At 42.8% G+C, this 15,200-nt stretch overlaps 1 protein-coding gene across 2 annotated transcripts in view; it reads left to right on the top strand.

Annotated features, from left to right (window-relative positions):
• The window catches only part of EIF4G (eukaryotic translation initiation factor 4G), a 47,422-nt gene that overhangs the window by 23,385 nt on the left and 8,837 nt on the right, over positions 1-15,200 (top strand). For both annotated transcript variants that reach the window (XM_087397123.1, XM_087397124.1), the window contains exons 10-11: positions 6,981-7,089; positions 9,778-9,866. In XM_087397123.1, coding sequence (XP_087253249.1) covers positions 6,981-7,089; positions 9,778-9,866 — 198 coding nt within the window. The remainder of the gene's footprint in view (positions 1-6,980; positions 7,090-9,777; positions 9,867-15,200) is intronic.

Raw genomic sequence — 15,200 nt, forward strand, 5'->3', positions numbered from 1 at the left:
GCCAGGTCATTACATTAGTGAATGCAAGAAGCGCATAGCTAAAGCAAAGAAAAGGGATTCAGGTATGGCTGTCTGAGATGCATCAGCTCCTAATGCACATGATGAAGGGGATGTTACAGCCAACTTTGTGGAAGAGCACTATGCCTTTTTGTTTTGCATTTCAGATTTGTAAGTGGATAGTTTAGATACTACAGCCACTCTTGAGGATGACCTATATGCTTTCTTGACTTGCAGTTATGACCCTTCAAAGGATGCATGCCCTTTTAGTGTCAATGAGACATTGAATACTTGTTATTTTGATAGTTGTGCTTCTAAGCACATCACGTCAAAGAAGAGGCTTTTTGCATCTCTGCATCCACCACCTACTAAAAGGAAGGTGACATGTGTAAACAATTCTTCTTATTCAGTGTGTGGAGTGGGGGGCATCATACTCACATCCACGGATGGCGCAGATTTCAGAATTACAGATGTTCTTTATGTGCCAGGTATAAAGAAGAATTTGCTTTCAGTGTGCTCTCTCAATAGAGGAGGATTTCAGGTCATATTTGACGATGCTAAATGTGCAGTCTGAGACAAAGAGAATGACTATGCTTTGATGTTGTCTGGCACTTTGTATCGAGGTCTTTTTCAGCTTGACATTTATGAGAAAAGATCCGATCTTGCACTTTCATTGTGCACTCCCACTGCTGCGATGTAGAATGCGGAGTTATGGCATGCCAGATATGGGCACATGAGCTATGGCAGCTTGTTGACACTTTAGAAGCATGCTATGGTTGATGCATTGCCTCCTTTGGAGTCACCTCCTCCTCATGCATGTGAGGGTTGCATCCTTGGCAAGATGCATATATTTCGTTTTAAGAAGGATGGTGCAGTAAGAGCTACTCGTAAATTGTAGCTCATACACAGTGATGTCTGTGGTCCCATGAGAACACTTGCTTTTGATGGTTATCTCTATTATGTTACATTCATAGATGACTTTACTAATTATACTTGGGTCTATGGTCTTAAGGAAAAATCGGAAGTATTTATGCATTTCAAACACTTTGTGGCTATGGTTGAAATGAGACAGGACTCAAGGCGCAGACACTTAGCACAGATAGAGGGGGGGAGTATATGTCTCGTGAGTTTGAGGCATTTTTGAAGGAGAAAGGCATCACGCATCAGCTTACAGTGAGACTTACACCTCAGCAAAATGGCAAAGCTGAGCGCAAAGATCGCACTCTTATGGAGATGGATAGATGCATGGTTACTAGTAAGAAGTTGCCTCACAGGTTTTGGCTCGAAGGTCTTATGTGTGCCAATTATGTTTTGAATCGGGCTCCCACAAAGGCTTTGAAGACAATCACTCCCTATGAAGCATGGCATGGGAGAAAGCCTTCCGTGGATCACTTGAGAGTTTTTGGTTGTGTTGCATATGCCCACGTGTCTGTGGAGTTTCGACATAAGTTGTCATATAAGGCACTTAAGCGTATTTTTGTTAGGTATAGTGCAAAAAGCAAAGGCTATCGTCTCTAGAGTCTACAATCCTGCTTCTCGTAAGATCTTTGTGAGTAGGGATGTTATTTTTTCAGAGAATTCAGCACATACACATGCTAAATTTACTATTCCAGCTTCTTCAGATGATGTTTTTGAGGGGAAGCTTCCTATAGCTTTTGGTTACCCAAGTTGAGTATCATGCTGAAAATTAGAATTTACAGCAACCTCTTCCTGATCCACATTCCCCGATTCAGCCACAAGCTGATTTTGTACCTCCACAAGGTGTGTAGGAAGTTGTCAGGCAAGATATTCAAGAGAGACATGTAGCCAAAACCGTTCTGAATTGGTTGCTACAGATTCTTAGGGAGAGTAGGCTTGAGGCACCTTTGCCTGGCAGGACTCAAAGTGCAGTAACACATGCAGGGGGGGCTCTTTTTGTTGTGACAGCTTATGCAGGTACTCTTCTTGATGAAGAACCTGACTCTTTCGAAGAAGCCAAGAATAATGTGCATTGGATGCATGCCATGCATAATGAATTGCAGTCCATTGAGAAAAACCAGACATGGGATGTTGTGGACTTGCCATCAGGGAAGCATGCCATTGGTACCAAATGGGTTTTCAAAGTGAAAAGGAAGCCAGATGGGTCCATTGATAGGTACAAGGCACGGCTGATTGCCAAAGACTATGCACAGAAGAAGAGCATAGATTATGAGGAGACTTTTGCTCCCACATCTTGGATGACCACCATAAGGCCAGTTATTGCCATGGCTGCAAATTTTGTTTGGAATGTCCATCAGTTGGACATAAAAGCAACTTTCCTTAATGGGAACTTGCAGGAAGAGGTTTATGTCAAACAACCTTTTGGATTTGAACTTTCTGGCAATGCACGTCAAGTTTGCAAGCTGAATAAAGCTTTGTATGGGTTGAAACAAGCCCCACGTGCATGGTATGCCAAGATTGATACATTCCTGGCAAGTAAGGGGTTACATAATAGTTCCACAGAAAGCACCCTCTACGTCAAGAAGGATGGGGGGGGATATTTTGGTCATCATTCTTTATGTAGATGACATGCTGCTCACAGGGTCAAATGAGGAAATAATTACAGATTTCAAAGTTGAGTTGAAAGTTGAATTTGACATGATAGATTTGGGCATGTTAAATTTCTATTTGGGGATCTAGTTCATACAAGACAAGCGTAGCATCGTTATGTCTCAATCCAAGTATGTGCAAAAGCTCTTGGAAAGGCTCAACATGCATGATTGTAAGCCTATAGCCACTCCCATGGAGCCGAGGCTGAAGCTTACCATGTATGATGCAGGTGAATCAGTGGATGTCACACTTTTCAGCTAGGCTGTTGGATGCCTCATCTATTTGTGCAATACAAGGCCCGATATTCAGTGTGCAGTATCTCAAGTGAGCAGGTATATGCTCAGCCGAAAGACAACACATTGACAAGCTGTCAAACACATCTTTCGTTATTTGCAAGGCACAAAGTGTTATGGCTTGATGTTTCCCAGGGGGAGTGACTTGCAGATGCATGCTTACAGTGATTCAGATTGGGCTGGAGATTATGATACCAGGCAGTCCACTAGTGGCAATTGTTTCTTTTTGGGCAAAGCTTGCATTTTTTGGTTGATCAAGAAGCAATCTACAGTGGCTGCTTCCTCATGTGAAGCTGAGTACAGGGCAGCTTTCATAGCGACAGTTGAATGTGTTTGGCTGCGTCATTTGTTTGCTGATCTTCATCTCTTATTGGAGGGCCTTCTCCAATTCTCAGTGATAGTCAGAGTGCTATAGCAGTGGCAAAGAATCCTGCGGTTCATGCTTGCATAAAGCACATTGAGGTTCGTTATCATTATGTCAGAGAGAAGCTGCATGTAGGGGAGATCAGTATGATCTATGTGTCAACACATGACAATGTTGCAAACATCTTCACCAAAGCACTTCCACGTGAGAAGTTTGAGGCATTTTGCAGTGCCCTAAACTTATCTCCTTTTGGTGATTGATCACTTCCTTATACACCACATTGGCACTGCAGGGGAGTGTTAGAATAATTATATAGTCTAGGCAGTGGCCAATGTATTGTAATAAGTAGGTTAGGGGCACTTTTTCCTCATTGAGGTTTTTTTTCCTAACCACAATCCGATCCCTAACTAGGGTTAGTGGATAGGATAAAGGTTTTGTCACTTAGACAAAATCCCTCACTCTCACATGTACTTCACTTATTCTATTCAATTATTCAGCTCACTCTTGCTCTCTGACTCTTGCATTCTGTTTCCATTGTTCTCACGAGATTTATGGATACTCCATTATGGATATTTATCATTTCTTCTGTCCCTCCCTGCATCGCTATCTTTAGGATGCGCATTTCATGGGAGATCTTCCTGCGGCCTAGTAAGAAGTGTTCTTTCACTTTTAAGCACTACCTTCCAGGCAACGCTATCGTTACACTTTTCTTAAAAAAGTGTCCCACACAATTTTTCGCCACGTGGCCCCTTTTATTTTGGTTCTTTCTCTCTCTCTCTCTCTCACACACACACTCACTCACACACACTTTCTTTTCTTAAGAACTCTCTCTCTCTCTCTCTCTCACAGAGTTTGCAAATCATTCGAACTTTCCTATACACGGGCTTCCATCACAGGTGTTGCAAATTAATCATTCATTCATCTTGACAATTGCTTTCCTTCGACAGAATCAATTGAAGGCAGTGCTCACGAGTACTTGTACTCACTTTTTTTAGTTTTGTTGTACTAGCTGTTCTTCACTAGTGCTGCTATCATGTGTTTTCTTTTTAGCTTCTTCTAGCTTATGAGCAGTAGTTGTCTCACTTAGGGATAGCTATGAATGTACATTCTTTTTAATGAAAGGTTCTTTTACACAAAAAAAGTGTGCGCGTGCGTTTGGGAGAGATTAAAATGAAATCGTTTAGACTTTACAAGAAGTTGTAGCTTGAATGAAGAGATTTGGACTACCTTTTGATTAGCCTTCTCCTTTAGTGCTAGCCTTTGTCATGGCTGAGTCTGCCCTTCACCTCCGGAGTGCCGACAGAAACTCAGTACGAAGACTTTGTATAAATGGATGCTCAAGTATGTGTGGGTGTGTGGATTTGTATGTGTGAGAGCATATTTTTATACTATGATCCACACCCACTGTTGGGCGCTGATGACGTCAGTGGGGATGTCATAGTAGCTAGTCCCTGCTATGCGTGATGGAGTTTATGGTTTTCAATCTTATGAGTGACTATCGTGAGATTGAAACTGCACTATGTTGTGTTTTTAGAGGCCGAGTTTGGGAATGTTCCTGGATTCATCTAGGTATATGTGTATGTGTGTGCGTGACTTACAAAGTTTTGAAACATCAAAATTTTGCAAGTCTTTTGGGCTTATGTGTCATCCAAGTCTTTCTTATCTCTGTGCAGGTTAGAAGTTTCATAAAAATCCTAAGAAACCTAGATTCATTGTAGCGGCTTGTAAGACTTCTCTAGCTGATGTCTCAGAGTGGTTAAGTTATTACTTCAAGGCCATATTACCAACTGTTCATGAACTTTGGAGAAACTTATTGAGAGAGGCTGACGGGTTGTAAATGCCTCGGTGGGAGTTATACCTGTGATAAAGTGTTTTAAACTCCTTTTGGAGTTAGAAGAGAAGCGGACTTCAATCTTGGTCGAAACACTTGATTTTACTACACTCTATACTAAAATAGATTTGGAAGATTTGAAGTTATAAATAGGAAAGCTTGTTTCACATGTTTTTGATTATAGATATGAAAAATATAGATGCAAAGTCTTAAGAGTTGAAAAATCAACCTTGCATTTTGATTTTTGTTGGAGGAAATCTAAAAAGCAAGTCCCTGATTTGAAAAAGAAAAGTACACACAAGTTGTAGATGCTGAAGATGTCCTTCATTAGTTAAACTTTCTTCCAGATAAACGCTCCATTTCTTCTTCATAAACTTAGTCAAGTCAGGAGATTCATAGATGACTTATATGCCCCTAACATTTCAAACTTTAAAGATTTTATGTACCCAGATCCAAACTCTTCTGTTGGAGGAATTTGTCCTTGAGGGTTCTGTGAACTTAATTGTACAGTTAGGGGAAGCTGCTAAATATGGAATGACTACTTTCCAAGTCTAGTGGTTCTCTCATCTTTGCACAAGTAAGAGTGCATTATCTCTCCATTTGGAAGCTTTCTTTATCCCTTTTTCCTTGTCCTTCTTTGTTTTTTTCGAGGCTCCAAGTAGAGCTAGATTCTCGAGAATGTGAATAGTATGAGGTCGGCGCAAAGTATATATAAGAAATTGCACCGTGCGGTATGTCACAATACCGCTTTGTATGTACCAAAACCCGAGTCTAGTGTCGGTGGTGGGCTCGCTTAGGCCAGCCGATGTCTACAAACACTAGGATGCAAAATGGACAAATGCGTAGCTCTCAGTTGATGGTTTATCGTTTGTGATTTGAAATATTATTTTTTAAAGAATGTATATATATATATATATATATATATATATATATATGAAGTTATTTTCACAAAAATGAAAGAAAGAAAGTAGTGAAGGAACTCTACTCTATCCTATGTTGTAGTCGTATCTTTGGGATTTCGGCTTTGGGTATCTTTAGGATCCTTGAAGGTAGAATCAAAATCCAAAGTGGGGAGCTTAAAAGTCCATCTTCTTTTTAGTTCTTAGGGTGGTTCTATTTTTTGGAGTTCATCTACTCTTAGGTACCTGTTGGTTTAGTTCAGTTTTGCAATATATGTGTGTGCGCACGTGCATGTCCTTTTGTGTGGATGTGTATACATTTATGTGTGTGTGTGTGGAAGCCAGTTTGTATAGGGTTTTGGTGCCTCCTCCTTGGAGTGCGCAACAAGGAAATCAGCTTTGGTCCATGAATCGTTATCTTAAATGGTATTGGCAGGTTTTACCTTCCTTTATTTTAAGGATGCTGAGTAGAACGCCACACAGAGTTAAAATCAAAACAGAATCTTTCATGATACTGCTTTGACTCCTTTTATTCCTGCTACATGAGTGGAAGGTCCATACTGTGTTAGCAGGAGGGATTTCTAGATAGACATAATGGTGATAAGAGATTTCGTCTTGTGAGCCTTACTCTTAGCTTTGTTTGTAGTTATATGAAGATCATGAGATCTTGTTATTTTTTGAAGGCAAGCATCCTTATTTCCCTTCCCTTTTCAGTATTTTAAGAAATTTCAGAGATAAGAAGCCTTTTTTCAACTACTTTGTTGTTATATAAAGATAATGAAACCTTTGTTAATTTTCTCTTCCGTATATAAGCCCCCCGCCGTCCTAGCGGCCGACCCTGCCCTCTTTTTGGTCCTTCTTTGCCTCAGCTTCTGTTCCCCTTCCCTTTTCTTGTTTTCTTTCTGTTGGTTTTTTTTTTGTTGGCTGTCCAATGATAAGCCAAAAGAAAAAGTGTTTTTTTGAGAAGTTGAATTCATATAATGGTAGTTGAATTTGCATAATTGGTGGCCTTGTGATTTAATGAACAGAGAGAAGATTTCAAAGAAGCTATCAAAGGAAAGCTGAAAAAATATAGGGCACTCTTAAAGAGATTCGCCTCTGGCACCGGTAACACTGCTGAAACAAACCAAAGGCAATGTATGTATTTTTCTTCCTTTCTGTTTGCATGTTCATGGTATCCTAATTTGGTCACTCTGCAAGAGCAATATGTCTCACTAAAGTTTTCAAGGGGTTTTAACACTCAGGATAGAAGTCTGATAAAGAAAATAAAGTATATTTTCTACTTTGGTTCTAAATCAATCTGGTGTAGCGGCCATTTGCATCTTCAGATGGATGTCGGCCATTGAGTTGGATTGGTCTTTTGATTTTATTTCATTCTTTATATGAGGCTAGGATTGATTGTTTGCAGCTTTTTGTGTAGTGCAGTACCTGAGATCTTCATACTCATTGAATTTTCTTAATGGCATCATCTAGGTGTGAAGTCAATTCTTGCTTCAGAGAGAGTTCTCTGAACAGATTTAAGTGTTAGTGGTTGAGAATGCTGCACATCTTCTTCTGATGCCCTTTTGTCACCAAATGTGATTAAATATACATGATCACTCTCCACACGTCCTGTCACAACCACAGATAATAAAAAGTACGGCTTGTACAAAGGAGCCACTACTTGTCGTTATGCTTCTTTATGTCTGTCAATTCTGTTAGGAGGTTAGTGCATCCATGTCTACTATGACAACAGCATGTAGACATGGCATTTAGTCACAATGGTAAGAATATGCTGCAAAACTGAACTGTTGTGAATTAAAAGGGAGCCCAACAGGACTATGGAACAGCAAAAAACCAGTTAATACCTCGGTTCAAGGCAGGTCCCAAGCAGTGCATAAAGCTACTCCGAGTTACTATAAATACCTACATTGCAGTCTGAAAATAATATATGGTCACACATCAGTTCAAGACTGAGGGTCTGATTTAAATTCCTTGATGAGGGCCATGCCCTCACAATATAGATCCCATTTTCCATCCTTCCTAGCAGCGTTGCCCTTGGCTGGTTCCGTTTCATTTCGGTTTAGCTGAGCTCGTGTCAGTTCTTCGGCTATCCATATCTTGGCCCCTTTCAGCTTATAGGATTGGCGAAGAAGCTTGATTCGTATTTCCCGTGTGCTAATCATAATTACGGCATGCCCTCCAGAGTGGCAGATATTAGTTGTTGAGTTTGTTCCATCTTCGTCTTCTTCAGGCCAGGCCGTTCACTGTTAGGGGTGACTGCCTTGATTTGTACTAGAGTCTCACTGCCTCGTTGAACCAGCCTTCAAGAAGGCCTCCTATCTTGATCTTTGGTGCATTTTTGTACCTGTCCTTGATCTCAGCCTGAACGTCAGCTTTATTTACCTTTGCATTAACCTCTACTGTCACTTCCTTCTTGATTGTTCACACTTCTGTTTGAACAAGCTCCTTGACTGTAGAGAGCTATTGGGGAGTAGGAGGAGAGGCCTTGCAGGTCTACAATTACCTCAGTGATTATGGCTTTCTTTCCGGGTCCTTCCAGGTCAGGATTTGGCTACCAACTGCCATCTGTAACTTTTAAGTCTCACACTTCTTGCTGCAAATAGGGAATCTGCCTTGGGGGCCAACGATGGGCCAGTTAAGGCCTGCATGTTGGTATGTCTTTGCATAGGGAGTGGGTATAGAAACAGCAACTGTAGAGTATAGGAATTTTCCAGCTGGGCTCGAGATTGCAAGAGATATTGAGGAGTTTGTCTGCTCCATTCTGGCTGTGACATCTTAATTGCACCCCCTAGCTGAAACTACCCCCCTGGGGATGGGCTGGGGTTTCAGCCCAACTCCGGAGGGAGTTGTTACTGAGCTGAACGAAGGTGAGAAGCTGAGCAGAGGTGCAGTAATGGTGGAGAGAAACTGAGTTGACGGGCTGATTCGAGGTGGCGAGCGGAAGGGGCTGTGAGGGGTAAGCAGAGGTAGCTGCCAGGGAGGAGTGGAAGGGGCTGGGAGAGGGGGGGGAAGTGGAAGGAGCTACGAGCAAGGAGCAAAGGGGCTGTGAGGGGGTGTGTGGTTTTGTATGTGTGAGAGCATATTTTTATACTATGGTCTACACCCACTGTTGGGCGCTGATGACGTCAGTGGGGATGTCATAGTAGCTAGTCCCTGCTATGCATGATGGAGTTTATGGTTTTCAACCTTGTGAGTGACTATCATGAGATTGAAACTGCACTATGTTGTGTTTTTAGAGGATGAGTTTGGGAATGTTCCTGGATTCATCTAGGTATATGTGAGGGGGTGTGAGTGGAAGAAGCCACGTGATGGGGGAAGGGGGTGCGAGCGGAAGGAGCTACAAGGCAGGAGCGAACGAGTGAGATGCGGGGTCACGCGTGAGAGAGAGAGAGAGAGAGAGAGAGAGAGAGAGAGAGAGAACAGCAATGTAAGCTTGAGAAACCTAGAAAACAGCAAAGTATTTTTAAAAACCTTAATTTATCTCTACACAATCCTAGAAATTTGAGGATGATCTCTTACTTTATTCTTCAAATTCTATTGAGGATGATCTCTTACTTTATTCTTCAAATTCTAGGCACAAGTACTTGAGCGATTAAATAGAAATCAAAGGACTAGCTCCACTTCATTTTCAAATCCCGGGGACAAGTGTGTGAGCAATTATCTATGTTTGGTGTATATTTAATCCTTTTTGAGTAATCTAGCGAGAGTTTCTTAATTCTTCAATTTAGGAATGCAATTGATTTTTCAGTTTGGCCTTGTCTGTGTGTCAGAGTTTGAGGATCACCTTCTTGAAATACTCACCTATTGTAAGTTGTGTTTCAGATATTGTTGCCATACAGCTGTTTTCACATGAGCTAGGTCATCCAATGGGCTTGATGACTGCATTATTTTCTTCATTCTACGAGATAGAGGTAAGTAAATGGATCATGTAATTTAACACTTGGTTATCTTATTATTTTATCTTTAGCTATGGAAAGGGTGCAATAAAATGAAAGTAGTGTGAAATACATACAATTTTAAGGCATGTTTGGTGGTAAACTAGAAGGCAGATTACAAGAAAATTAAGATCGACGTCTTTGATTGGAAATTAATCTGATGCACTGCCATGGACACTGGGGGCTGGTGATCGTAGCTAACCCCTGTCATGTGTGATGGAGTTCATGTTTTCAACTACCTGGGTGACTGTCAGGAGTTGTAGACTGTATTGTTTGTCTTGTTTTTAGAACCTTGAGTTTGGGCATGTTACTGGACTCATCTTGATAAGGAATAACAGCATGTGATAGAACGGTTTGAGAAGTACAGAATTATGAAACTGGGCACTGAGAAGTAGGTTAAGGACAACGATTACTGCTATTTCTTCAAGCTCTAATGTTGCACAAGATTAGTGAAAACATTTAGTTTATTAAAACTCTCTTTGCCAATATTTACTAAAGTTTTGTGTCCACTTTCAGAGATCAACTTGCTTAAGTAGCCATTCTTAAATTAAAGCTGCTGACTGAGCCTTAAAGTGTCAAGTTTTTCGCTGTTTACCAAACGGCTTCATTTCGAGACGAGTTTTATTTAGAGACAATTTGGGCGGATGTTTTGTGAATTGAAGAGGGCTCTGGACTTGAAGTTGAGGACTTCAACTGCAGGTTCGGTTATCATTGTTAACATTAATAACATTAATTCCCTAGGGCATGCACATCTGTAGACGATTCCATTAAGTGTAAAGCAGAATCTACTCCAGTGATGAGGCCAATCGTGGGCAACAGACCTTCTGGCCTCTGGTCAGAGGCCCTAAAAAGTGGGCCTCTAGACTGGCTGGCTTTGTCTGGGCCTATTGATAGCCCTTGCCAGCCCCTTCCTTGAGCCCGTCTGCTAGGCCTATTGATAACCCTTGCCAGGCCCTTCCTTGAGCCTGTCTGCTGGACCTTTCCTGCCCGAAGCTTGGCCCACCTGTTACCTTATGTGCTGGCTTTTATCCACAACCGATCAGGGATCAGATCTGCAGATCTTCGAGTACCTTGTGCATCCTTACTCCCCACATGGCAGCCTTCCCTCTGCCCACATGTCAGCTTTGCTGCTGCGCTATGTATGCTTCCGTGCTGCCTTATACACGGCCATGTGAGCTCTTGTAGATGCTGCCCATGTGTCGGTCTATGAGTGGACCACTTTGCAAAGCATCTTGGATAATCTTGATCTGCCTATGTAACACCACCACCATGCGCCCACATGATAGTCTATCCCCTCATCCTGTGCAGGTTCCAAGTCTCTTTGCTCTCCTCATTTGGGGGCTTAAACAGGTGGGATGGGACAATGAACCAGCTACTTCAAGAAGCTATAGATAACCTAAAAGATTCTCTATACCATGGCTCTCTGGGCTGTCGTGGCACCTCTGAGAGGCTGTGGGAAGCATGTGACACCCTTTGACAATCACCATCATTGTAGATAACCAAAGTGCATTTCTCTCTTAGTTGTTCGTAGTTTCTCAAGGGTGTACTAGCCATCTCTAGTTTCTTTAAAGAGCTGTTTAATATAATGATATTTTCTTACTTGCTAGTGTCATTGGCTTGTCACAAACTTTAATAAATCATATTCACTCTCTTTCTCTCAGTTTTTACTAGCTCCGTAAAGGCGTGCATAGCACCTTTAGTTTTCCTATGAGCACACAATGTATGATGTTGAGTCTCATAGGCTTCTCGGGCCTTCCACAAATGTTAATAAAATCAATTTTCATCCCTCCCTCCCTCGCTGTCTTCTTGAGTGCACACCTTCCTTAGCTTCTCGTGTGATGCCTCTCCTCAACAGAACTCACCCCGTACTTGCTTACTTGTATTGGTTCATTCCTACACATACCCACTTGCAAGACCCTCCTACTTGCTATATTCATGTCCTTGCCATCCTAATGTTTCGAATTTACTGATCCAAGACTCCTACTAGATGGACCTTTGACTGCATTTTGGCCTCCATTACCCTTGGCACATCTTACTCAAGCCTGTCTAAGATAGTGTGCTCGATTGACCTACACATGTATCTTGCTGTCAGAAGTCTTCTAGCATAGAAGTTCCATTGATTACTTGGATTGTCCTTGATGGGAGCGACTAGAGGAGATGACAACGCTCACTAATAAGGGTCAATTACGATTTAGATTATGTATGATGGATAAGACGGTTTTACATATGGGGCTCTTTACGTTAGGTCACAAAGACTAGGTGCTCATAGGTAGTGGTGCCTCGTGGACTTATGGGAGGAGTGTCTTTCATCAATGCCACGTTCTCTACTAGAAGGTTGTATTGGACAAGTAGGGATTATGCCCCTCCTATGAGTCCCCATGTACCATGTAAGGAGGTTTCGGGGGCTTGACACCTATGTGACATGGACACTAGTAAATGGCTTAAGAGCTACTTCGTGGGTTGGATCTGAAACCATAGAGAGAAAGATGATGGTCTGCATGTGCAGCCACATGCACCTGTATACATGTAGTGACCTTGTTGTGGCTTGATAAAGTATGTAGTGCATTTCCCTATCCATTGGATCGTCTAAGCATTTTTTACTTGTTTGGGGGAGACTAAAATGAAATTGTCAAGTCTTCACAAGCAATTGTAGCTTCAGTGAAGAGAATGTGGACTACTTTTTGATTAGCCCTCTTCTTTAGTGCTAGCCTTTTGTCATGGCTTGTTTTGCTCTTCACTTTCGGAATGTTAACAGAAACTTAGTTACAAAGACCTTTGTATAAATGGATGCTGGAATGAAGGGGGGAAAGGGGGCCAATTTAGAGGACCTTTAGAGGCCTCTTAAGTGGTAAATATGGAGGGACTATATAAGTCTCCAAAAAGTGGCCAATTCAGAGGACCTCTCCCATCCACCCCTTATTGTACACTTTTTGATGTGACATCTAATCCTATCTACTCCCACCTCCTTCCTCCTATGTGCTGCCTACCAATCTCTCTCTCTATTTTTCTCTCTTCCCTTCTCTCCCAATCTCTCTCTTCCTCCCTCTCTTTTTACACACTTCTCTCTCCTTCTCCCTCTTCCTATCTCTCCCTCCTCCAATCTGACCCTTGTCCCCTTCATTGCATTGGTATTAGAGCTCCTTCCTAGGGCCCTATTCCTTCCGTCCCTTTACTTTTACTCATTCTTGGTGCTGTCTACCATACCCCATGCAAGTAGAAGCAGTTTAGCGTCAAGCAAGGGCAATGTAGAACAAGATAGAGCAATATAACATCGATGATCCACGAGGTAGAAGTGAGTAATTTTCACTTCTACTCATTCTTAGTGCTATATTTACTTCTTAGCGTCAAGTGAAAATCCCACAAGGAATTGTAGGTTGCAACGCAACATCTGTCCAGCGCCAAATCTTGCGCTAAGACGATCAACGCCTAACCTTGTGCCAAGCATATCCTCACTGAGGCAGTGCCTTCTGTCGCTAGACCTGTTAACAGCTACTCACAAGGGCAGTTCGTCCAATTCGTCACTGCTGATGGCTGAATGGCTTGTCGTTGTGGATCCTTCTAGCACATGGTGATTGAGGGCTCCTCATTAATAGCTCACAGCCCAACAGCGCACAATGTCGCTCATTAACAAGCCACGGCTCTTAGCAAACACACGAACCAGACGACCCTCAGACTCCACTCCTTGTTGCCCGTATGACGAACTGGCCATCTACTCGAATGAACTAGACGAACAGTGTCGCACCACCGTCTGCGCCAAAAGATTTTTGCCGCGTCGCCAGTGCCCTCGCTATGCCACTGCCTTTGCCCTCGTCACACCATCGCCTTCGACGCCACGCTATTACCCTTGCCACTCGTTGGCGCCGCCCTTTCTTTTGCGTTGTGCCATTGCAGAACCTTAGCAATTGCTAAGGTCTGCAGGCTAGTTAGGTGGGGTAGGCCTAGTTAGCTTAGTTAGTAGTTTGGGTTAGGTTTAGCTAGTTTGGGATTAGGTTAGCTTAAGCTAACCACGGTTGAGTTGCGTTAAGACTTGGGTTAAGTTATACTAACCAAGGGTGTCGTGGTAGTCCTAACTGTCTTAGTAGTCTTTAGGTTAGGCCCAGAAGAAAGGGATTTAAAAAAAGTCCATTTTCAGTTGCTTTTCACAGCCCCCTTTGGAGCCAATTTAACTCCATTTTGAAGCCTCTTCATCGATTTTCCTCTCAATCTTCGCCATCAGCCTTTTAGTGGTTCTACACACTATATTAGGTGCTCATTACAGCAGGGTTTTGCTATCTACTTCTCTGATCCGCTTCATTTTCTTGCCTGCACTCGAGCTTCTCTCTCTTGTGGCAATTACCATGGCACCCCCAAGCATGCCCCTCGGGATATATTGCATGATAGTGATGAGGTTGCTCAACAATACCAATTGCCTTACACAGTGGGTGCATCCATTGGTGGTACAGAGATCCCTAGAACTCAGCCTTTCTCTCTTGCATCTCGCGAAGCGTAGGGAGTGCAGAACCAGTTTTTGGATGCCCTTGCTTCTATGCTCCAGGGTGCTATCCGCCAGATGGGACAGGAGTTCAGCCATAAGCTTACCACGGCCATGGCTATGCAAGATATAGCTCTTGCCTAGATGGGACATCAGCTTGAGCAGCGGATCGGCCAGGCTGTGCAGGACAAGGGCAAGCAGTCTGCACCCTAGCAAGGGGACCACTCAGACAGTCAGGATATTTGTTTTGCTCTGCGCAGGGGTTTTATGGCCGATGCCCACCGCGCCTATGAGCATGAGTCTTCTGGACCGTTGAATGTATCCCAACATGGGGATTATTTAGACTTGGATGATGCATTCTCTGCGCCGCAGAGCACCTTCTTGCAAGATGTCAAGCCATCTTTTGGCTTAGAGTTTTTTGCTTCTATGCAAGGCGAGCCATCTCTTTTGGGTCGACCTGTTGGTATGCATTTGGTTAGTGCTCCTTTCACAGGACTAGTGAGTATGCCTGGAGCCAGTTTTGGTTTATATGGTAGCCCACACCCCTGGGAGAGAGGTCAGTTCTCTTCTCAGCCCTGTGGCATGCCATCAATTCGGAGAGATGCATTTGGCAGAGAGACCTAGCCAGGGGTACTTGCACCTATCGCTCTGCCAGTGAGCACATACAGCCAGACGCAACGAGTGCATCAGATGGTAACAGCTACTACGCAGCAGGGGGTTAATGGTGGGCAGCATGCTACTTTTGATGAGATGCTGGCAAATTCCTTGCAATCATATAAGGCCCTACATGAGGCCATCAAACTTGAGATGTCTTTCTTCGATTATGTGAACCTCAAGCA

The sequence above is a fragment of the Dipteris shenzhenensis genome, chromosome 26, assembly GCF_047967505.1.
Source record: "Dipteris shenzhenensis isolate YYH24624 ecotype China chromosome 26, Dip_SZ_1.0, whole genome shotgun sequence".
Lineage (NCBI taxonomy): Eukaryota > Viridiplantae > Streptophyta > Polypodiopsida > Gleicheniales > Dipteridaceae > Dipteris > Dipteris shenzhenensis.